This window comes from Podarcis liolepis (assembly GCF_965112155.1).
Source record: "Podarcis liolepis genome assembly, chromosome: 5".
NCBI lineage: Eukaryota > Metazoa > Chordata > Lepidosauria > Squamata > Lacertidae > Podarcis > Podarcis liolepis.
The window spans coordinates 63,388,020-63,410,378 of NC_139556.1; the positions used below are offsets into that span (position 1 = coordinate 63,388,020).

Consider the following 22,359-nt stretch of genomic DNA (forward strand, 5'->3'; position numbering starts at 1 on the left):
AACCCGAGGTACTATTTCTGGGTTAGTGGAGTTTGTAACCTGAAGGGTCTGTAACCTGAGGTACCACTGTATTCAGCTTTGTGTGATAATAAATAAATAAAAAGGGGGTGGAAAGGGACAGCGTCGGATTTAGGGCAACGAGGGTGGTTCCAACCCAAGGGGGTGTAAAATTGAGAAGATCCATTTGGGGGTGCCAAATTTTGGCCTTGCAAAGTGTGCCATAATGCAAGTTTGCCAAAGTCCGCTCCGGAAAGAAGGCAGGGTTCTGGGGAAAATGACTTTGGCGATCCCACCTGCCACTGAATGTGTTTTTGAGTATACACAATTTTGGCTTAAGGTGCGATTCCTGGAATGTAAACCCTGCATAAGTTGCAGGCTTCCCATATGAAGGAAAGAAATTAAGCAAAAAAAGCCTTATTCTTTCACCCAGAAAAACAAGTTGAAGCATGCATTATTATCACACAGAGCTCACAGTGGATATGTGACCAAAAGGGCCCATCAAAGACACTCGCTTTATACGGCTGCCCTCTCTGCCAATTACCTTGTCTGCAGTCTTGACAAAGAGGCTGAATCCTTCCCAGGAACTCAGTTCCATCTGGCTGGCGATAGTCTCGCACAGAGTCCGTACTTTTGTGTTTGTCCCTACCTCAAATGCCTGGAACATAACAGTGGAGGGACCAAAGTGAGTAGACTGGAAGGAAAGGGAACGGAGGACAACTTGCATGATGCACACAAACCGCTAAGAGCCGGGCATCTGTCTCCTTGGCTCCAAGCTGCACCAGAAGCCAGTGAAGGAAAACATGCAAGTCCATGCTGAGAGGCAGCACCTCTCTCTATGTCCACTGGATGCTGAAGACAAACATGAGGAACTGGCTGTCATTGCAACCTAGTTTCTGAGATCTTCTCAAGGGCATCTGGTTAGCCACTGTTGTCAACAATCCTGACATTATTGTTATTAGCGTTTATTGTCTCCTTTTGTGTCCATAGCATTTTATTTAAATACATATTTTTAAATCTTGCAAATATAAGAAAAAGAAGAAAAGCAACATAGATAGCTCACATTAAAAACAATCCACCAATCCTGATTTAAACATATAGATTAATATAAGCAGCCCCAGTGGCAGAGCTTCATGCTCCGGCACCGGGGGGGGGGGGGTGGCAGAGAGCAGGTGGGGGCAGGGCTGGCCTGTGTCCTGGGGGCGTGGCACGCTGCCTGTGGGGGCATGGCGCTCAGTGTGGGCGGGGGGCAGCTGTGATGGCACCCCACCGGGATTGCGCTGCCGGGGGCGATGCACTCACCCCGCACTTCTCTTCCTCCGCCAGTGAGCAGCCCATGTGTTCAGACAGATGCCTGAATGAGTGGCCATGCCAGTTATGAAACATTATTAAGGAATGGTACCTGAATTTGCTAATACGAACAGTAAGCCCACAACCTATACTCATTTAGCTTGTGCATATTCAGCTGTATGTACTTGACAAGGGTGAAAAAGTGACTGGGTTCCAGGAAAAATAACCTTGGCAGTGAAAAAGTGACTGGGTTCCAGGAAAAATAACCTTGGCAACCCTCCCACCATTGACCCAAATGGGTTTTGATGATAATGCGATTTTGCCTTTAGGTGTGATTCCCCAAAATGTAACCCCCATGCAAGGTGCGGGCTTACTGTATTCATTCCCCCCCCCCTTCCATGTCCCCTTTTCCTGCAGTATCAAGTCTATTAGATTGTATGTAACTGTACAATATGGGACACGGGTGGCGCTGTGGGTTAAACCACAGAGCCTAGGACTTGCCGATCAGAAGGTTGGTGGTTCAAATCCCCACAACGGGGTGAGCTCCCGTTGCTCTGTCCCTGCTCCTGCCCACCTAGCAGTTCGATAGCACAAAGTGCAAGTAGATAAACAGGTACCGCTCCAGCAGGAAGGTAAACGGCGTTTCTGTGTGCTGCTCTGGTTCGCCAGAAGCGGCTTAGTCATGCTGGCCACATGACTCAGAAGCTGTACGCTGGCTCCCTCGGCCAGTAAAGCGAGCTGAGCACCGCAACCCCAGAGTCAGCCACGACTGGACCCAATGGTCAGGGGCCCCTTTACCTTTACCTTTAACTGTACAATATAAAGAACAACCTTCCAATATATTTAACAGATGTGGGTAGATAGCAGAGTTGGCCTCACCTGCTCTGTATCATTTGGAAAGTAAACCTTGTGGGAAATCTTTGTGATATTCTTCTGGATCGCCTCCACTTCCACGCTGTGTGGGGCCCACTTCCGACAGCCACTCCTGGAAAATAGCAATGCAGGTAGAAATCTCAGAGGTGGGCATTTGCTCACGGGCAGCTGCCATCAGTCTACTGCAACTCAGCCTTATGCAGAGTCCGAAAATTGGTCCACCTTGTTCAATAATGTCTACACTGACTGGCAACGGCTCTCCAAGGTTTCAGGCAGAGAATTTTTCCCAGCTCTACCTGGAGATGCTGGAGACCTTTGCATGCAAAACATGAGCTCTGCTACTGAGCCAGGGCCATTCCTCAAGTTAAGCCACTAAACAGCTATTAAGAGAGCAGGAAACAGAGGCTTCTGATGGAAGAGTAATAGCTATCTTGACATGAATTTTTGTGCTCCTAGATGGCTCCTCTCTTACCCCGTGTTCTTCCTCCTACTAAGGGCTGAACTCTAAGACAGGTACAGGGCTCTGAGGCACCTGTTGCTTCAAGTATAGGATTTGTGAAGAGGCTTCAGCTGAAGAACCAACCCGTCATAGAAACCACAGGGCTCTCTCATTCCTTAAATGTAATTATTTTTAATCTAAAACGAACCCCACTAAAGCAAGAGCCCTCCAGCATCACCTGCTATTCAGACGGAGCTGCCTGTGAGTTCTGCAGAAAAGAGAAATGTGTGTATGTCTTGAGCACATCTGTCTTATGCCCACATCTGTCATGCTATCAATCTCTCCTGGCATGGAAGAAAGGTTAGTCCCTTTCAATGTCTTTTGTACATTAGGTTACATGTTGCATATGCTTTACCATATATGCTTTACATTTCCTGCCACCTTGCACAAGGTGGGACTCTGCTGTTACCTTAGGGACAGAGGACACAAAACCTTCTCAAAGGATTGATAAAGCCTCTGTACCTCATCACCCTTTGCATCCTACGCCTGCAGTCCACAGCCAGGTTCTCTTTCAGGCGAGTCTCCATAAATTTCTGAGCATGACTCAGCAGTGATTTACTTGGAGGGAAAAGGCCTGTGCAGAGCCAGAGTAATTGCCAACCACTGTTCAGGCTGTACCTGTAGTTTGGAGGGAAATAATAATAATTACTTAGAAATGTTAATATATTTTATTTACTTCACCCAACAGCGCTTGAGACTTAGGAAACTATCCATCCAAGCTGGCTTCTTTGTGACCCACCCCCTCCATTGTCACCATAGGAGTGGAAATGGCTTCCACTGCTGGATTTGGAGATTCTGGAAGCCAGATACCTCTGAAAGCTCAATAAGTTCTTTTTCTGACAATGACCGAGAAATACATTGATATAAAAAGGAACTGTCCTGTAAGAGATGGTTGGAAAGGTCTGGCCCTTGGTACCTGTTGGTGTTCTCTGTCAGCTGCTTCATGATCTGACAGTAGATCTCATCGCGCAGAACTTCCTCCTGAATTGCCACTACAAATATCTGGTCGGTGAGCTCTGCAGGGGACCTCTCCTGCTTTGAGGGATAGTCTCCCATGTATCTCATGATAGGTGAGCAAAGAGGTAAGGAAAAGTTTGCAGGGATGATGTGCAATTTCAAGCACCTCTCCTTTTTCAGAGAACTAGTGACTGAGCCCTCCAGTGACAATTAGGCTGTGCTACCTAGCAAAACCTATTAATAGGTCACCTTACCAATTAGCACTGCCTTCTGTGACCTCTCCTCTTTTGGGGGTGTTAATGCTATGAACCCCTCCATCATAGGCTCAGGTTGTATATAGTATGAACCATTTATCATAAAGACACCACAGTCTCTGCTGTGCCTCATACATGAACCCTGGAATATGGCACCATTGTGCCAAGCAAGGGAACCAGGCAGAGGGCCTTCTCGGTAGTGGCACCCGCCCTGTGGAACGCCCTCCCACCAGATGTCAAAGAGAAAAACAACTACCAGACTTTTAAAAGACATCTGAAGGCAGCCCTGTTTAGGGAAGCTTTTAATGTTTGACAGAATATTTTGTTGGAAGCCGCCCAGAGTGGCTGGAGAAACGCAGCCAGATGGGCAGAGTATAAATAAATTTATTACTATTATTTTTTATTTTATTTTTGTTGTGTTGTTGTTGTTGTTATAATATTGGGGTGGTATGCAGCCCTATCACTAGCATAAAGGATATCAATGAAGGACTGGCAAGCAAAGTCCCAGAGGTCAGAGTTGGTGCACACCTTCTTCAGTAAAGGCTGTTTTAGGGGTTCCCTAGAGTGAGCCCAGAGGTGACTCCGCCCACGGGACTTGTGTAAGACCGCCTTGCTGATGGACTCCTTTTCAGGAACTCTGGGAAAACAAAAGAACATTTCCTCAAAGCAGTGCCATTTGGACTTAACATTTGCTTGGGATAGGTAAAAAATGTAACAGAGAAAATCTATCTGGACAGGTATAACCTGGCTGCAGTATTCTTTGCTCTGGTAACCTCAAGCTAGGATTGCTGCAGTGCAGTACATGGGGCTGCCTTTTAAGACTGTTTGGAAATTGCAGCTTGTGCAGACTGCAGCCACTCAATCGCTGGCAGGTTCGAGGCAATGCACTTGCACCACAATTTTGCTTCTCCCCCTCCTAGTAAGCAGGGGTAACACACCTGCCAAAAAGCTAGGATTATGGCTCTACCCTGCCTGGCATGGATCCAACATAAAATTTCCTGCACCTGCTACAGGTCACCCTCTAGCACAGAGATGGGGGACCAATGGGCCAGGTCCTCCCCCCCCCCACTCCAACTTGACAGCGCCATCTGCTGAACAAGGGAGTTCTTGATAGGCAACTCCCTAGTGCAGCTGATCCCAGCAGAGCTTCCTATTGGCACCAATCAACTGAAGAGTATTAAGAGTGACCTCTGCTTGCCTTGGAACAGTTGGGAGTGCATGTTGAGCTCATGAATGTTCCTATGCAGCCACACCTGGTGTCACATATGGCTTAAGATGGGCATGGCTTGGAGAAACAGCCTCACAGGTCAAATTATGACCCTTGCAGGAGCTAACTAGACCCTTGGGGAGGAGGTTTTCACTGCTTCTCTTGCACTTCTGAAGATTAAGCCCCTTTTTTCTATGTTGCCAAATGAAGATTGGTGCCAACTCTGATTTGCATTTGAATGTGGGGAAAATCCTGGCTGGAACAGTATCTCATTGCTCATCAGGAGAGGAGTGGTCGACCTTCACTGTGTCCTCTGCTTCACTGCAGATAAGGAATGGCAAGAGGGGTCACCACAAGAGTCATTTCCATCACATGGAAGATGGAGTGGGATGCAATAACTAAGACGGGTTTAAGCACAGTAACATGCAACTGTTGGTTGAAAAAGCAGCATGACTTTCAGGAAGTAAGAGGCTCCAGGAGAAACTGAATAGGAAGCTGCAAGGCACAGGGATAAATATACCTGAAGTGCTCGTAGGAGAATTCTTCCAGAGTATATGGCTTCACTTTTGCTTCTTCTTCCTCATGCTCCTCTGTGCGAGAATTCAGTGACGCCAACCTCCGTTGTTCAGGCGACATCATCAGCAAGCTCTGAAAAGACACAGCCCCTTGAAGGCTACAGGCTCCTTGCCAAGATGTCAGACACCGACCACCCGTGCTGATGCTTCAGGAAAGATTTGTGGGCAGGATACTCATTTCCTGCCAGGTCTGCTTACAGACACTTCTTCAGAGCAAGGAAGGATTACCAGGCCTGCCAACATTTCCCTTAATGAGGGGGAAAGTTCCAAAAGAATTCCCACAGGGACAAGCATTACATTAGAAGAGGCCCCAAGAGTCAAATCCAGATATCAAGTCAATGCATAACTGGAACTACTGTTGCTGCTTGGATGTACTTGAAACTTACATGAAACTGCTAATTGAAACAAATACTCAAAACAGAGAACAATGTTAAAAATGCAATTTAAAGTAGTTCAGTAATAATTACAGTCCACAACAGATCAAAAGTTTCCATTTATGGGGGAATAACTTCCAATGTTCTGGTCTCAGTTTTAGTTTTAATAAGCATGTGAAAATTCTGAGCATGCTCTGCTAAAGATTTAGGAATTCAAGAGGAAGCCTGATTTCTACTAAAGCTCTAAAATGGGATCTGAGTTAGCTTTGACAATTTCCCCAAAGGCTCCAGCAAGCCCTTGTTCAGTACTGCTATTTTCTTCCATTCCTCTGAAACACAGTCTACAGATTTTTTTGTGGGTTTCAGCATGTTACCTTAATAGAGGTCATATCCATGCCATACATTTAATGCACATGGCTCCCCTGAAGAATCCTGGGAACCGTAGTTTACCAGTCACAGAACTACAATTCCCAGCACCCTTAGCAACCTACAGTTCCCAGAACTCTTTATTTGGAAGGGGAACAGGTGCTTTAAAAATATGATGATGATATGAGCAGAGATGGGATGGAAGCCATTTATCTTGGTTATCCTTACCAGTAACTGACTAGAAGGTTTCGTAACAGTGGGGATGACGTAGATTGCATCTTGTGACACAAGCCCAGATTTACCAGTTCGCTCATTCTGAGCATAGATCCAGCCTTGGCTTCCTTCCAGTCTTCTGCCACGGGCATGCAGCCTGCCTTGGCTTTTTTCTAGTCCCCTGTCCTTGGCTAAAATCAGCAAATCCCCCTTCTTAAATGCCAGAATTGTGGAGTCATCTGGGAAGCAAAAAGAGAGAGAGAACTGCAGTAATGCTGCCCAGCCATTGCACATCAGAGAGAAATCCAGGGGTGGGGTGGGGTGGAAAAGTGTTTTCAGAGTCAGACCAAGCCATGAGGCCTCAGACTTTCTCACAAGACCTGTAGGGATCGGTTATGCAGCCATTTTGTGCAAGTATTGATATCTGAGTTTGTATTAGGGGGGCCACTTCCTAGAAGCTGAGCCCTTTTGGTCCCCCTGTGATATTTTTTTGGAGGGGGACAGACCTGCCCTCTGTGGAGGAGGCCAAGTGTGGAGCTGAGCACAGTGCAGCTTCAATAGCCAGCTCCTCCTTCTCCTTCTCCTTCTCCTTCTCCTTCTCCTCCTCCTCCTGCCACAGAGGGGAAGGAGCTGCTGGCCATGGAAGACATGCTGCTGACATGTTCGTCTCTGCCCCCAGCTCCTTTGATGTTGGCCCCCACATTCTCCATCAGAAGCTGGTACCTCTGGTTTGTATCAAGCATGTGACAAGTGGGCCAAGAGACTAACTTGCCATGAAATGAACAGCAAATCACATTTGTTTATCTTGTGAACTGCCTAAGATCTTTGGGTGAAGGGTGGTATATAAATTTAACAATAAGGAAGATGTATGTCAAATTGTGTTTTGTGCTCATAAGGCTGTGTACACACCATACACTTAAAGCAGACACAGCCTGCTCCAAAGAATCCTCTAAACTGTAGTTTAAGCCACACAAAGCTACAATTTCCTGCACTCTTACCAAGAATCCTAGGATTCTTTTGGGGGGTGGGGTATGTGCTTTAAATGTGGGGAAGTTTCCCTTCTTTCCCAATCTTGTTTTTACCTCAGTGACCTGTCTAGTTTTTGTTCCATTCTTCTGCTACATCATTACCTGTTTCTGCTCATGTTCCCCACTAACAATTTCTCATGCCACCTCAGGGGATGTGGGAGATTTGTGACTGGATCTCTCAACACTTTCCACTTAAGAGTATTTCTTAGAATCAAGTGGTATATAAATTGTGTTTAATAAATCAAGAACATGTTTTTCCTTAAAAGAAGGTGGAGAAGCTGAAGCATTTGAACTGAGACTGCAGGAAAGACGAGGAAAATTTTCCCTCAGTTCTTCCAATAGCAAAAGTCCATCCTTATCAAGAACTGGGTGTAAAGCTAGGTGGTTTACTGTTTATGAGCCAGGAATGCTGCCTCATTTTGGTAAATAGCTCAATGACATCTTTCACTAAGAGGGGACAAATGATGCACACAAGTTTGGATGGGACCACATCAGCAGCTGCTGGGGGAGTCATAATCTGCCCCTGACATCTATCAGCAGAGAGAGGAGCCCAAACCAGCCCTCCATTGGACACGTTGATTCAGCGTAACCTGATCCTTGGAAACGTCTCCATCTGAAAGCACCCTAAGTTACCTTGCTGCTTGTTTTCTTGCATTGCCACAGCATACTGTGACCTCTCTTTCAGTCCTTGCAGAAACATGACCACCAGCTCAGCAATGACAACGCTGTTGGCCGATGTCAAGACAAACTCTTCAGCACGCAAGGTGTTAAGGGTGCAACTTTGTCCGAACGCCTTGACTGCCCTGTGAAACACAGAAGTAATTTGTTAATTACTCTGGGAGCTGCAGGAAAGCAAAGCTCCACATCTACCTACAGTCTTCAGAATAAGAGTCCAAATGTCCTCAAATCCATTACCGTAATTCAAAGACACAGTAGAGTCTCTTAACATGGATCAAAAAGCAATGGGTGGGAAGGACAAGACCTGATGTTTTCCAAAACTAGAACAGAATCACCAACTCCTAGTGGGAGGTCAAATTTGTACATTCAGCCCTTCCATGTCTCCTTACAGAGACATCTTATCCTGCAAGACTCATTCTCAAACAAAGAGGGAATTGGAAGCACAGTGCTGTAAGGGAACAGTGAGATGATATAAGATTTCATACTCTGAGTAAACAGAACTCCACACCTGCTCCTTGAAGAAGAGGATGCTTTTTAAAACTTTGGGGAAGGGCCATAGTTCAGCAGCAGAGTCTGGTAGAACTAGGAAAGAACACTCTGAAATCTTGGGAGAGCTACTGCTAGCCACTGTAGGCAGTACTGAGCTAGGTGGACCAGTGATCTGGCTCAGTGTAAGGCAGCTTCCTGTTTAAAACCTCCCCCTGGCATAATTGCCAAGGAAGGAAGACAGAAGACTCAAATGTGGCCAATGATATGAAGAGCAGGTAGGAGCTGAGCACCCTTGGGTCTCTTGAGAGTTCCAAGAGAGGACTCTGCTGCTCTGCTGTGAGGGAGCACTCAGTCATGTCACCTGCCTCACTGCAATAGTCCCAGTGGAGTGCCAGCCCCTGCATGGTGGTTTTTGAACCCCAAGTTCACAATCCCACTGACAATGGAAGACTTCCAGCACTGTCTCCCACTCAGTTCTTGACCTTTCCTTGCATGGCCAATAAGGGATTATTTCTCAAGCTTCCTACGATCAGAATGTGCACGTATTCCAAAGTTTCCCAAGAGGGTTCTGCGATGATGAAATGCATTTCAAATATTGTGCAGAATGTTGGTGAGGACGCAGTACCTACATACTCTTGGGCCCATGGTGTCCTAGCAGACTTACCTGTTTGTGTGGATGCCAGTGATTTCTGGGAAAGACAGGTCTAGAAGTCTCTTTTCTGACTCATCTAGGAAGCAGATCCCTTTCCAATTAATTGCCACTATGAAATGGTTCTTGGGCAGACTTGGCCCTGTAAACACAATTTTTAAAAAGGTAGTGTGGCAACCTTTTCTTACCTCAGATATTCCTCCCCTCTGTACCCTCACCCACACGAAAGGGGTTGACATTACCTGAAAATTTGGTGACCTCAAAGAATCTAGAAAAGAGCAGAGGCCACTGAAAGCGGGCAAAATCCACCAGTTGCTCCTTCACATTCTGAGGGGAAAGTCGGTCCTGGGTATAAGGGGCCTGCAACACAGAGATGCAGAGGTGACTAAGTCTGTTCCCTTTAGTGACAACCATCTCTCTTCTGTGTCTATGCAGACTTTTATGGGGAAAACCCTCAAAACTCCATTCAAGCCCACAGACTTAGAAATACTTTAAAATCCTTTGAAGTGGCAGAGCTGTCATTAAGTACCTCCAAACTGCCAAAGGCCAGGTGTGAGCTGTCTCCTTTTGACTTAGCAACAGCTGCAGCCACATATACAAATAAGATTGCAATTCCCCTGGGAAAACAGGTATTGATGATGCGCTTCTGCTCTCAAGAGGAATTGCAGATGTGCAGGAACGTGGCTATTTCCATGGGCATGCATGTCATCACTGCTCTGAGAGACTCTGGGATACTTGACAGCCTGATCATGGAATGTGCACTGAGTGTAGATTCTCAAGCGGACCCATGTCCAATCCATATTTCAGTCTGGAAGGTATGGATCAAGTGAGTCCAGTTTGGAATTCATGTTTGCTGAATTCCTCCAAATGCTCTGCCACACACAGGCGATACATGGGATTTCCTGGTGCACATCCACCGAGGACAAAATACTGAAATACAACCGTCAGTTCTCCCCAAGTGTTTCAAAGACTGTTCACTTCAGCTGCTATTGCCACCAACGCAGAGGGGGAAGGGCACAGGAAAAGAGAAAAGCTGCAGGAGAACAGAAGAGGTAAGTGGGAAATCAGCAGCGACAGCAGCAGCAGCGAATGCTCAGTGAAGTGAAAGAAACAGGGTGCACCATTAGCAATCCATCACCCCTGTCAGGCCCATACACAATTTGTCAACTTGTTGCAACCTCTCAATTGTCATAAATTCGTTCAGTGGGACCCCCTGCTCAATCCTCCTTAGTAAACCATAGGGGGCAAATATATTGGTCCTCTTTTCCTCTGTCACATTCCTCTAGGACACTTATTTTCTGTTCCAGAAGAAAGCACAGAAGGACAAATGCATTATAAAACAAAGTTATGTAAGACAGAAGCCATGGGATATGTTAGTCCCAGTATATACCCCTGGGTGTTCTTACCTTAGCGTGAGCATATGTGATGAGGCTCACCCACTTCTCCTTGGATTTAGACTTCAGCAGCTTTGCTGGGATACACTCCTGGAGCATGTTTTGAACCAACTCATTTTGGATGGACTCTCCAAACTGGACGTAGCAATATTTGGCTCCTATCTCCACCAAGTCCTCCTCCTATGACAATTAATCAGGTTTGGTGATTTGCTAGAAGAGGCTTTAACCTAATGTCAGTCATTGCACAGACTAGACAAATTAGATATTCATCTTCTCTCAAGCAGGTTTGATCCAGAGGTTTGTATAGCACACATATACAGATGAATTGCACTAATGGCATTGAATAGAATATTGAAACAGTAAGGAAAGATCCATTTGTCAAAGAAATGCCGCTGGGAAGACTGATTATGTATACCCAAACCAATCCATTTCCCAAAGTGCCTTTGGACTCCATGTATTAGTAAATTAAAAACCTACCTTCTCACAGCGGTATTCTCCATATCGAATGCCACGGATGATTTGATGATAGATGAGCTCAGTGCTGACACGATCTTCCTTAGAGTTGTGCCAGGGAGTGAAGACCTCTTTCCTGAAGTACAGACGCCAGGGAGTGTGGCGTTCATGGCCACCCTTCTCCTTTTCCATTTGTTCACACTGGGAAATGGCATCCATTATGTGTTCCCGTTCGCCACCAAGTGACCAAGCCTAACAACATCAACATCACCCATTTCAAAGATAAATGAGGTTGTTTTCCTTAATGGATATTCTAATAATGTCGGGGAAATGCCCCCAAGTCATCTCATGTAAGGAGATAAGTTGTGAGTGAAAATTACACAGTAAGTTATATTTCACCAGGATAATTAATTAGCAGCATGGTGTAAGGCAGCCTTCTCCCCATATGCCCAGACCCTACAATCATCATCTGAGATCCTTCCTCCTGCGCCTCCTGCACAAGAGGTACAGAAGGTGGCAACATGAGAGCAGGCCTTTTCTGAGGTGGCTTGTGGAATGCTGTCCCCAGGGAGGTTCGTCTGGCACCTTCATTATATATATCTTTAGGTGCCAGACAAAAATGTTCCTCTTTAACCAGGCCTTTGGCTGAATAACATTCTACAGCTTTATAAATGTGTTTGTGGGTTGCGGGGTTATTGTTTTGTTGTTTCTGTTTTATTATTATTATTTTCAAAGAGAACAACAACTACCAGACTTTTAGAAGACATCTAAAGGCTGTCCTATTTAGAGAAGCTTTTAATGTTTGATGTATTACGGTATTTTAATATTTTGTTGGAAGCCGCCCAGAGTGGCTGGGGAAGCCCAGCCAGATGGGCGGGGTATAAATAATAAATTATTATAAATTATTATAAAACAGTGCTTTTTTCTGGGGATACTCAAAGTACGCCAGTACCAGAAGCATTTTTTCTAGAAGAAAAGCACTGGTTTTAACTATTTATTTGTGTTTCCATCTTGTATTCTTATCCTGAGATTTTTTTGAAGAGCAGTACATAGATCTAAAAAAACCCCACAACCTGGTACCCTCCTACAACTCCTATCAGCCCCAGGCCAGTGTATGGTAATGCAAGGATGGGAAGGTGGTTTCACTTTATGCCCTTCTAGGGTATTTGTTGATGTCAGGGCAGGGGCTTGATACAAACACTATTCCTTAAAAAAGCCATGTGTGGAACTTTGTAGATAGACACATTTGTAGATATTCAAACATGAGGTATAAATGCATACCAAAACCACCCCCACATTTATTCCACTGTATTTTGAGACCCAGATGATTGCTAGAAGATAAAAGGTCATTCCTTACTTGAGTATCCAAGGTAGGTTGATATAAATGGGCTCGTTCTTTAAAAAGAATGTCATGTAGACTTTTTGCCCATGCAGACGGAATATGCACGTGTGACTATTTGTGTGAATCTGCTACCAGGAGCACAAAATCTACAGGCTGCATGCAATGGGCTACTTATCACAGGGATGTTAGCCATAGTATAATAAATAATAATAATAATAAATAATAAATTTTATTTATATCCCGCCCTCCCCAGCCGAAGCTGGGCTCAGGGCGGCTAACAACAGTCAAAATAGTCCAACATTCTAAAACATTCATTCTAAAATTAATTAAATCAAATTAAAATCAAATTAATGGCAACCATCAAGCAAAATTTTGTGCAGATTGCCAGAGGAGGGGGGTCAGGCTGCGCCCTGACCAAAGGCCTGGTGGAACAGTATGACTTTCACATGACCAAGATAACCACAAGCACATTCAATGTACATCGGTATATGTGTGTGTTTGGCCACATTAAAAAGCCCCAAACGCAAACTGGTCTTCAGATCTAAAAGCACACCTTCCTTGCTGCAATTATGTGGGAAGATGGCCAACAATCAGGCTTAGAATATGGGAAATTGCATTTTCACATATGAAGAATTGGGCTACACTGATGGCAAAGAGCCCTCTCTCCCCCCGCCCCCCCCGCCCTGCCTTTCACACACAAAACATAACTGAAATTTAAAAGAGTTGTGTAGATGCCTCCCACCCCCAAATGCATTTACGCAGACTTCACCCCACATGCAATGTTTTTTCACCTTGTCATACAAAGCAATATATAGAGAGAAACCAAATGTATCCTTCAGGTTAGTTTTCTCAGCAACACGCTGGCAAATTTCCTTTGCAATGGAGGCTGAATCTGCTGAGACTGTGATGCTGCTGCCATTCATCAAGGTCACGCTAAGCGTAATAGGCTTCTTATTCTTTGTTGCCTGAAAGCCAAAGAAACACAGGGGCAGAGTCACACAGCAACTTTCTCCAAACTTGCTCAATTTGCAGCTATAATGAGAGTTCCAAATCTTTACACAAATATCCACCTTTCAGATAAAGGGGAGAAACCTGACTCTTCTAGATGCTATTAGACGAAAGTAATTATGTAGTAACATTCAGGCTTCTTCTGCTCTAAAGCTCTTTAGTACTGCAGACACATTGCTTCTCTGCAATTAACTGGAAGGGTTTAATAATGAAAGTTCAGCACACCACTTAATCCAGCAATGCTCTTCCTTATGGCCAGCAAAGATCCTTTCCAATATTAATTTTTAAAAAATCTTCCCCATGATCCTGGATATAGGATTAGTAATATATACTGCCTTAATTGTCCCTTGAATAGCTTATCTTAATTGCCTTCATTGTTCTTGCAGCTGGAGTTGGGGTTTAATTACAAGTACGTTCTGGCGTATGTTCTGGCGTATAAGGCGACTTTTGAACCCTGGAAAATCTTCTCCAAAGTTGGGGGTCGCCTTATACGCCGGGTATGGTTGTGGCAGGTGGCAGCGGCTGCATGGGATGCAGCCAGGAGCGGCTGCGGGCTGAAGAGAGCTAACCTGCACGGCAACAGCTGCGGGGGAGGCAGCCAGGCAGTGGCTGCGGGCTCGAGAGAAGAACTGGCGGCGACTCTTCCCACCCACCCCGTTCCAAGCCCTTGCCCTCTCGCTCGCTTGCCTGCCCTGCCACCATGAGGACCACTGGACAGCAGGCAGCTATCCCGAAGCAGCAGCAACCGCGGCAGCCTCCCCTTCCCATGGCGAGGTGGTGCGCGGCTTCGGCCGGGGCTCTAAGGAGGTGGGCATCCCCACAACTGCCAGAACTACCAGCCGGTAAGCGCAGCCTGCCGCTTTGCTGGATGGCCGATTGGGGCTCGCTCGCCTCGCCTTGGGCTGCTGCTAGTTGGCTGCAGGCGGGGGTAGTCTTATATGGTGAGTATATCCCAAACTCTATATTTTAACAGGAAAAGTTGGGGGTTGTCTAATACGCCCAGTCACCTAATACGCCAGAATCTGTTGTATTCATTTTAAGAGCAAAATATCAGTACTGAATTTTGCAATAAAAACTGAGATTCTACATAGGAAGATAGTGTTATAGTCTCTGGAAATGCACTTCCTCATGGCCAAACTCCAAGGAAAAAAAGAGAATAAATGAATACTTAAAGACTCGACACTCCTGCCACAGGAATGGAAATTGGTACTGGGACAACCAAAAGAGGCTGTTCGGGGGCTGGGGAGCACGCGGGGGGGACGGGACTCAGCAGTATTTTGCCTATCCGCGCTAGGCAGGTTGTTGCTGCAATCACGTTTTATTGCAAAAATTATATGTTTTTGCCATCTATCAGAACTGGAAAAACAGGCAAGGGGGACAAGATACAAACCATCTACTGCCACAATTTGCCAATGGCATCCATGGCTTCCACACTGGACACTTTCTGTGACAAAGCCACACTTTCCTCACTCACTTTTTAACATGTATCTGTATGACATCATGAACAAGACAGGTCTCCCTCTCAAATTTCCCTTGTACTGCCTTTCACATTTCTCCCCAAAGCTCAGGAGAAAAAACTTTTTTAAAAGCCCTGAATTTAATAGTTGCCCTATTTCCCCAAGTGCAGATGCCTATTGTGCTGCTATTCCAGCTGATTAGACTGCTCTAGTCATTTCTTAGCTTGAGCTCTGTCCCGTTCCTTCTGTATCATCTGTCCCTCATCACCAGGAATCAAAACTATCACTTTGGCCTTTGTCTAAAGAGTAAGTGAACACAAGGAAGCAATTCCAGACAGACTAGTGCAGAAAGCAGTAAAAAGCACAGACCCCATAAGGAGGTTAACTGCCTTCTGTTACAACCCAGCAAGATTCATCAGTGTGAGAAAAGGGTAAAATGATGGTTACCTGCAGCTCCAGCCAACTAGGCGGGTCAGATCGTGTTCCATTCATATATGTACGCTTCAGTCTTTCAGCACAGTATGGGACATATAATGTTGGTCCACCCTGGATGAAATTCAGTAGGTACTGGAAGTATAAAGCAGACCACAGTATTAGAAAGCAAAGAATATCCCCAAATCCTTATTAACCATCTAATACAGGTATGTAGAACTTGTGAGAATATTTACTCTTGGTTTACACCTCTTTTCTTTCTGGGTTTTGAATATCATTTCCCATACGACATGATATTCTTTGACACTCCTTGACCTCAAGGAAAGTGACATTTTTTTCTAGGGTTGCAAATGTGGAAGGAGAAATTTCTTCCTACCCCACAATTATGCACTGTTACCTTCACTGCCACAACCATCATCTCCACTGCCTTCTCCTCGTTCATCCCCTCTTCTGTGCCAGGAAAGAAGCTCCAAGATGACCATGGGTGCCTGGGGGCTGGGGCCATGGGTGTCACGCAACGTGCATGGCCCTGGCACTGAAATTTGTGGGTGCCCAGTCCCTTCATGGGGAATTTTGTGGGTACTCGGGCACCCAGGGCTCCAGGGAGTTGGCACCTATGCCAGGATCCTAGAGTTGCCAATGAGGTTATTTTAGGGTAACAGCATCTCATCTCAAGATGGTGAAGTGGTGGAAGGTGACAGGGTGGGGGGAGAGGAGAGGAGAGGAGAGGAGAGGAGAGGAGAGGAGAGGAGAGGAGGAGGTGGGGAGGCACCATGAGGGTGAGGGCAGCGGAAGGTGGTGGTGGTGGTGGTGAGGGGCAGTAGCTGTGGGCTTTTGTCTTAGGCAGTTTCCCCTCTCTATGCACACCTATCAAAGACAAAATCCTGTACATTATTGATATTCTAGATTCCAACATACTGTTAAAAAAAACCCCCACAGAATAACTACCTTCACAAACTTGTCTGAAGGACAGAAGGAACTAAGACAGAGAGACAGCAGAATCCAACCTCTCAGATAACTGGTTTGGTTTTTATTCTCACTGAGTTGCTTGCAGATCTGACAGTAAATTTCATCCCTGTGGAAGAAAACTAATTAGCAAAATAATCCTCATCCCCAATGACAGACTTTTTGCTAAACGGATCCATGTACAATTTCCCTGCTACAAGTGGGTGTACTTGAAGCCTGTTTGATTACATTGTGCTTTTTGTTTTGTAATAAATGCTGCACCTAGGCATCTTATGCTCAACCTGGTAGAGATCTACACAATTTTTAACACCTTTTTCTAAGGGCTATATGCAGGACTGGCTCAACACATTTTGCTGCCTGAGGCAAAGGCCCTCATATCCCACATATAAAAGTCCTACCTATGCTACACTTCTGCTTCATTCTTGTTCTATCAAGAATGCCTAATTCAGGGGTTGCCAATGTGGCACCCATAGGCCTTTTAGAGGGCTTTCCTGGCACCCACAGGGTCCTTGCTCCCACCCCCCTCCTTGCTGAAATTAGGCTGGAAAGAAGCCACCAATTTAAAAAAGTTGGTGTTCTGCATGTGGTGCCCATCTCAGTTTGCAAATGGCCACAGACCCACAAATGTTGGCCTAGTTAATATACCAGATATACAGAATGTTAAAAAATGGATGAAGTTAAGATGAACCCAGACTTTTCTAGCTGGTCATTTGGATATACTCTGTACAGTGGTACCTCTAGTTACGAACTTAATTCGTTTTGGAGGTCTGCTCTTAACCTGAAACTGTTCCTAACTAGAGGCGTGCTTTCACTAATGGGGCCTCTTGCTGCCGCTGCGCCATCCGCACACAATTTCCATTCTCACCCTGGGGCAAAGTTCTCAACTTGAGGTAGTTCTTCCAGGTTAGCGGAATTTGTAACCTGAAGCGTTTGTAAGCTGAGGTGTTTGTAACTCGAGGTACCACTGTAATCAGAAAATGTAAGCTGCCCCTTAATATATAATACCTGATGGCAGGACGCTGGATAGCATTGCCAATAATGAAGTGCACTTTCTCAAGGTTAGACATAGGTCCCTCAGACACAGTGCTTTCCTCCCGAAACATATCTTCCCCATTGCTCAGCTGGTTAGCCACCTAAAATGAAGCAGGAAACCATTTTCCTCCTGAAAGGTTATTTTCAATAAATACACTTAATCCTGGGATAGGAAATTGTTACATATAACTGATAACATTCTCTTCTATGGAACCATCCCCTTGCCTCTACACACACACACACACACACACACACCTCCTATATATACTTAATTTTAATTTTATTCACATATAGGAGCATAGGAAGTTGTCTTAGACTATCAGTCCATCTGGCTCAGTCTTGTCTGCACTGATTTCCTGCTTGGCAGGGGGTTGGACTCGATGGCCCTTGTGGTCTCTTCCAACTCTATGATTCTATGATTCTATGAACTCTCCAGAGTTTCAGACTGGGGCCTTCCCATCTCCACCTGGAGATGTCCAGGATTGAACCCGGGGCCATGAAAAACAGATGCTCTGCCATGGAGCTAAGGCACTTCCCCTAATTTTACTTTGTCATTTATATACCTCTCAATTAGCCATGTTCTTTGGGCAGTTCACACATTGAATCATCAATGAAAACAACCAAATACAGAAGTAAGCACCAAAACAAAAAGTAGCACAAAAACATACAAAATCAATAGAACGTCACTAAAGCATAGCAAGGGGAGAAACACAGGAGTTTTAAAAACTAAAATACATTCAATTTTAATTATTAAATGACCTGGAAGGGAAAGAAGGGGGCTTAACCAACCACTGGAGAGATCCTAATGCAAGCGATGGATGTGTCTTTCTGGGGAGAGCATTTCATGACCAGGGTGCCACCACTTAAAAAGTCCTCTCTCTAATAATCATAGAATTGTAGAGTTGGAAAGGACCACCAAGGTCATGGAGCCCAACCCCAGGCAACGCAGGAATCTTTTGCCCAATGTGGGGCTTGAACCCACGGGCCCTCGGATGAAGAGTCATGTGCTTTACCAACTGAGCTATCCCAGGTGACATAATCTGACTCACTTCACTACACAAGGGGAACCTGGTTGAGGGCCTCTGATGAAGATCCTATGGAAGGAAGTGATCCTGCCTCCAAGCCATTTAGGGATTTAAAGATTCAATTCAATGTTCAGTGAATGACTGAAGATTCAGGATATACAAAATAAAGTGCTTCTTTACACAGTGCGTTGTTAAACTAGAGGCAGTGATGACCACCAACTTGGATGGCCAAATTCATGGATATAGCTATTAATGGCTACTAGCTGCATTCAGTATGCTTCTGAATACCAGTTTCTGGAAACTGCAAGAAGTGCTATTGTGCCCAGGTTCTGTTGTGAGCTTCTCATACGCATCTGGCTGGTCACTGTGAGAACAAGATGTTAAACTAGATGGGCCCTTGTTTTCTCTCACAGGACTTGTCTTACATTCTTAATTCATAATTCAAACTGATGCACTATGAATGCTTATTTGGAAGTAAATCCATCTGTCCCGTCATATTTATTGTTGATGAGAGGATCAATGCCAACAAAATGTGTTTGGTGGGACTTGGTCCTGAATGGGATTGCAGCCTTCATTTCCTTTTAATTCTTGAGACATAATCCTCCCACCCCCTATTGCAGGGGTCAGCAAACTTTTTCAGCAGGGGGCCAGTCCATTGTCCCTCAAGACCTTTGGGGAGCCGGACTATATTTTTGGGGGGAAATGAACAAATTCCTATGCCCCCAAAATAACCCAGAGATGCATTTTAAATAAAAGGACAAATTCTACTCATGTAAAAACACGCTGATTCCCGGACTGTCTGCAGGCCAGATTCTGCCCCCGGGCCTTAGTTTGCCTACCCATGCCCTATTGTCTTTGTGCCTTCTTTATAATGTTCAGCAAGGCAGTTGGGGTTCTTTTTGTCTTTTAAGTTCTGTGCCCAAATTGTCCTACTCTTACAAACATTTCTTTTTTCATTTAACATCAAGTCTGGTCACTTGACTCAAAGAACCGGCTCCCCTTGCTTTCAGAATGGACATGTTTTCATATGCAATTTTTCTATTAAATTACTGTTGCCCAGAGTACTTATTATTAAACAATGTAGTTCAAGCCCAGAGCTTTTCCCCCAGCTTGAACTCATCAGAACTCAGTTCCGGCACCTCTCAGGCGGACACCATTGATATTATAAGAGAACAAGGGAGGCATTCGTGGTGAGTTCTGGCACCTCTTTTTCTGTAAAAATAGCACTGTTCAAATCCAATGTCAAAACATAGCCTACCTTTCCAGTCAGCTTGGAGTTGCGTTTTAGTTTCACAGATGAAATGACATTGGAGAACTTGTCCTTCCTGTTGTCCCTCTAAGACAGAAATGTTCATTATGAACTTTGATCCTCAAAAGTCAGTGGCAACTGCTAAATTAAGGGAAAATATTCTCTACAATCTCAAGCACTGTTTCCTGAGAACTTTCCAGTCAAGTAGTACATGCAGGAATTCTGATGCAAAATAAGAATGATTTGTCGTCCACAGTATATGTTATACTGGTGATTCTGGATTCCACAGTATGAAAGACACACGTGGATGACATATCAGACTATTGCAAACTTTTGGTTTTAACAAGTTCTTCATAAGGCACAGGTAATCACATAAAGAAGTGGAGAGAAAAGATGCCATGGGAGCATGTGGAGCTTTTAGGCATGCATAGGACAGCCAGGCTCCAATAAATTCACCAGCAGATCACCTGGAATCAAAAACACTTTCTAGAATGTTGGTAGACTTTCATATTAAACATTTGGTTGAAGAAAACACTTTGAGGAGCAGAGGTAGGTTTTTCTCCAGCTTAGCCAAGGATTTTCTGAAACCACTTTTTCTAAAACCCTAACTCTGCTTTCACTGTAGTCAGAAGCGAGACAAGGGTCTTGCCAAGTACTTTGCAGATTTTTATTTTGAAAGAAGAATCACACACTAGACTATCTCCCCCTCCCAGCACCATAAATCATGTACTGAGTAATGTAAATGGAATGTAGGACTTTCTTTTCACACAACAGAGTACTAATGAACTATGACCCAGTTTTCTTCCAAACCAAAATGGGTTACAATTAACAATGGTCCAATCATAGACAACTAGCCTGTCCTCATTAATTATACCAATTCAAGTCTGCAAGGACTAATTGCAGGAAATTAACAATTAAGCCCCAGAATCCAGCTACAACATGGAACAACCATCTGCAAAATTCCTTTCATCTTGGCCAATCAAACGCAGATCCCCTGGTCCATACACACTGTACCAGTTATATTAATATAGCACTTAATGACCCTCTTGGCTTTGCATCTCTATGATGGCTGCAAAATCAGGATAATTATCAAGCATCTCATAGATGGAAATTCTTGGTGAGTGTGTTACTGGCAGGAGTTGCATGGGTTTGAATTAGGAGATTTGGCTCTAGTCTACAGCTGCCTGGTGTGTTGCACCTACATGAAGGCCATTTAGCATCCCCACGTTCTGGGTAGACATCCCAATCATCTAGGTGGGTCATCGGATCCTCTAGGAAAGGAAGAACTGCAAGAGATTTCCTCTTTCTTATTAGGTCTTGCATGAGCAACATGGTCTTCCCAAGCAATGGTGTGTGCCTGTATCCTTCGGTTGCTTTCAGTCCTGCCTCCTAGTTTCTCCTTTGGTCTGGACTTACTCTCCACCCCTGCTCTCTCAGCTCACCTCAGGCTGCTCCCCACAGCCCAGCCTTGACAGCCCCACATACAGCCTGGGAGTTTGGGGAGGTCTGCTTCAGTTCTTGAATGTAGCAAATTAAAATGCAGACTTCTAGCCTCCAGTTACCAAGGTCAAGCTCAACATGCGTTTGTAACTTAGTGTGTGTTTTTTTTTTTTTTTTTTTTTTGCTTTATAAAACAGTTGTGAAAGTCCCTCAGTCCAGGTCAGGATTGCAGCACTTGGAGATGCGGGGTGAAAGGTCATCCTTCCTACACACTGACATTCCCCCTCTGAGATCTTCTCCCTCCCCCAAGATGCCACTGCAAATACAGTAGTACCTCTGGGGGCAAATAACTATTTTCTGGGTAATTTTCTGGGGGAGAACAGCACAGGCGAAAAGGTTAAGATGCAAATACTTCAAAGGGAGTGGTCTAATTTTCATAAGATTATAGCTGTGAAAAAAAATGTCGTTTTCCTCTTACCACATCAGGACTGCAGTTGTTGCCTGTGGGCTGCAGCTGGTTTTTCTTGCCAAAGGTATCATAGACCTGAGTCACTTCAGAGGTGCTCTTGCTGTTGGTGTTTTTTCCTAGCTCTGGTAAGTCACCCATGAACTGCAAGATGGTGGTCCAAACAGCTAGAGATGCCTAATACGGATAGGACACACATTGGGATTGTTTTGCATAGTAATGGTAAAACTAACGTGTCACATATTTTACCCATGGGTATTTGCATGCACTTAATTCCCACGGAGGTTTGTGAGGTTCTGTGTGCCTGTACTGAAACCATAACGACTTTGTGATATAATCTGCAATAGTAGCAGTAGCTAGGCAGCAGCAGTTCAGTCAGTAGCTGGCACTGGTTTTTGCTAATACTGTACTGTAAAACCAGCTTGTTAGTTTGTCCTGTGTTGAGACACAATATGGAGGATTATAAACCGATTCAGTAAATCTTAGTCAATCTTATAAACTTCATTTATTAAATCTGCATATGAATAAATACATATTCTCCGTTTGTTTTTCAATAACCACTGCATGAGGCATTCCCTCCCATATGTGAGAGACGGTGGTATTTTTTAAAGTACCTGTGTTTTAAAAAAAGTTCTTAAAAAAATTG

General features: G+C 44.7%; 1 protein-coding gene across 5 annotated transcripts in view; it reads right to left on the reverse strand.

Moving 5' to 3' along the window:
* MYO7B (myosin VIIB) overlaps positions 1 to 22,359 on the reverse strand; it is a 60,065-nt gene that overhangs the window by 8,661 nt on the left and 29,045 nt on the right. For 4 of the 5 annotated variants that reach the window (XM_083505557.1, XM_083505558.1, XM_083505555.1 and 1 more), the window contains 18 exons: positions 21,726 to 21,890; positions 19,817 to 19,894; positions 17,507 to 17,634; positions 16,484 to 16,610; positions 15,551 to 15,670; positions 13,430 to 13,603; positions 11,321 to 11,548; positions 10,856 to 11,023; positions 9,692 to 9,809; positions 9,465 to 9,591; positions 8,267 to 8,436; positions 6,621 to 6,844; positions 5,598 to 5,725; positions 4,350 to 4,507; positions 3,576 to 3,729; positions 3,122 to 3,277; positions 2,167 to 2,272; positions 542 to 655 (listed from right to left, as the gene is read on the reverse strand). In XM_083505557.1, coding sequence (XP_083361683.1) covers positions 542 to 655; positions 2,167 to 2,272; positions 3,122 to 3,277; positions 3,576 to 3,729; positions 4,350 to 4,507; positions 5,598 to 5,725; positions 6,621 to 6,844; positions 8,267 to 8,436; positions 9,465 to 9,591; positions 9,692 to 9,809; positions 10,856 to 11,023; positions 11,321 to 11,548; positions 13,430 to 13,603; positions 15,551 to 15,670; positions 16,484 to 16,610; positions 17,507 to 17,634; positions 19,817 to 19,894; positions 21,726 to 21,890 — 2,643 coding nt within the window. The remainder of the gene's footprint in view (positions 1 to 541; positions 656 to 2,166; positions 2,273 to 3,121; positions 3,278 to 3,575; positions 3,730 to 4,349; positions 4,508 to 5,597; positions 5,726 to 6,620; positions 6,845 to 8,266; positions 8,437 to 9,464; positions 9,592 to 9,691; positions 9,810 to 10,855; positions 11,024 to 11,320; positions 11,549 to 13,429; positions 13,604 to 15,550; positions 15,671 to 16,483; positions 16,611 to 17,506; positions 17,635 to 19,816; positions 19,895 to 21,725; positions 21,891 to 22,359) is intronic. The other variant, XM_083505556.1, reaches the window with a different exon arrangement.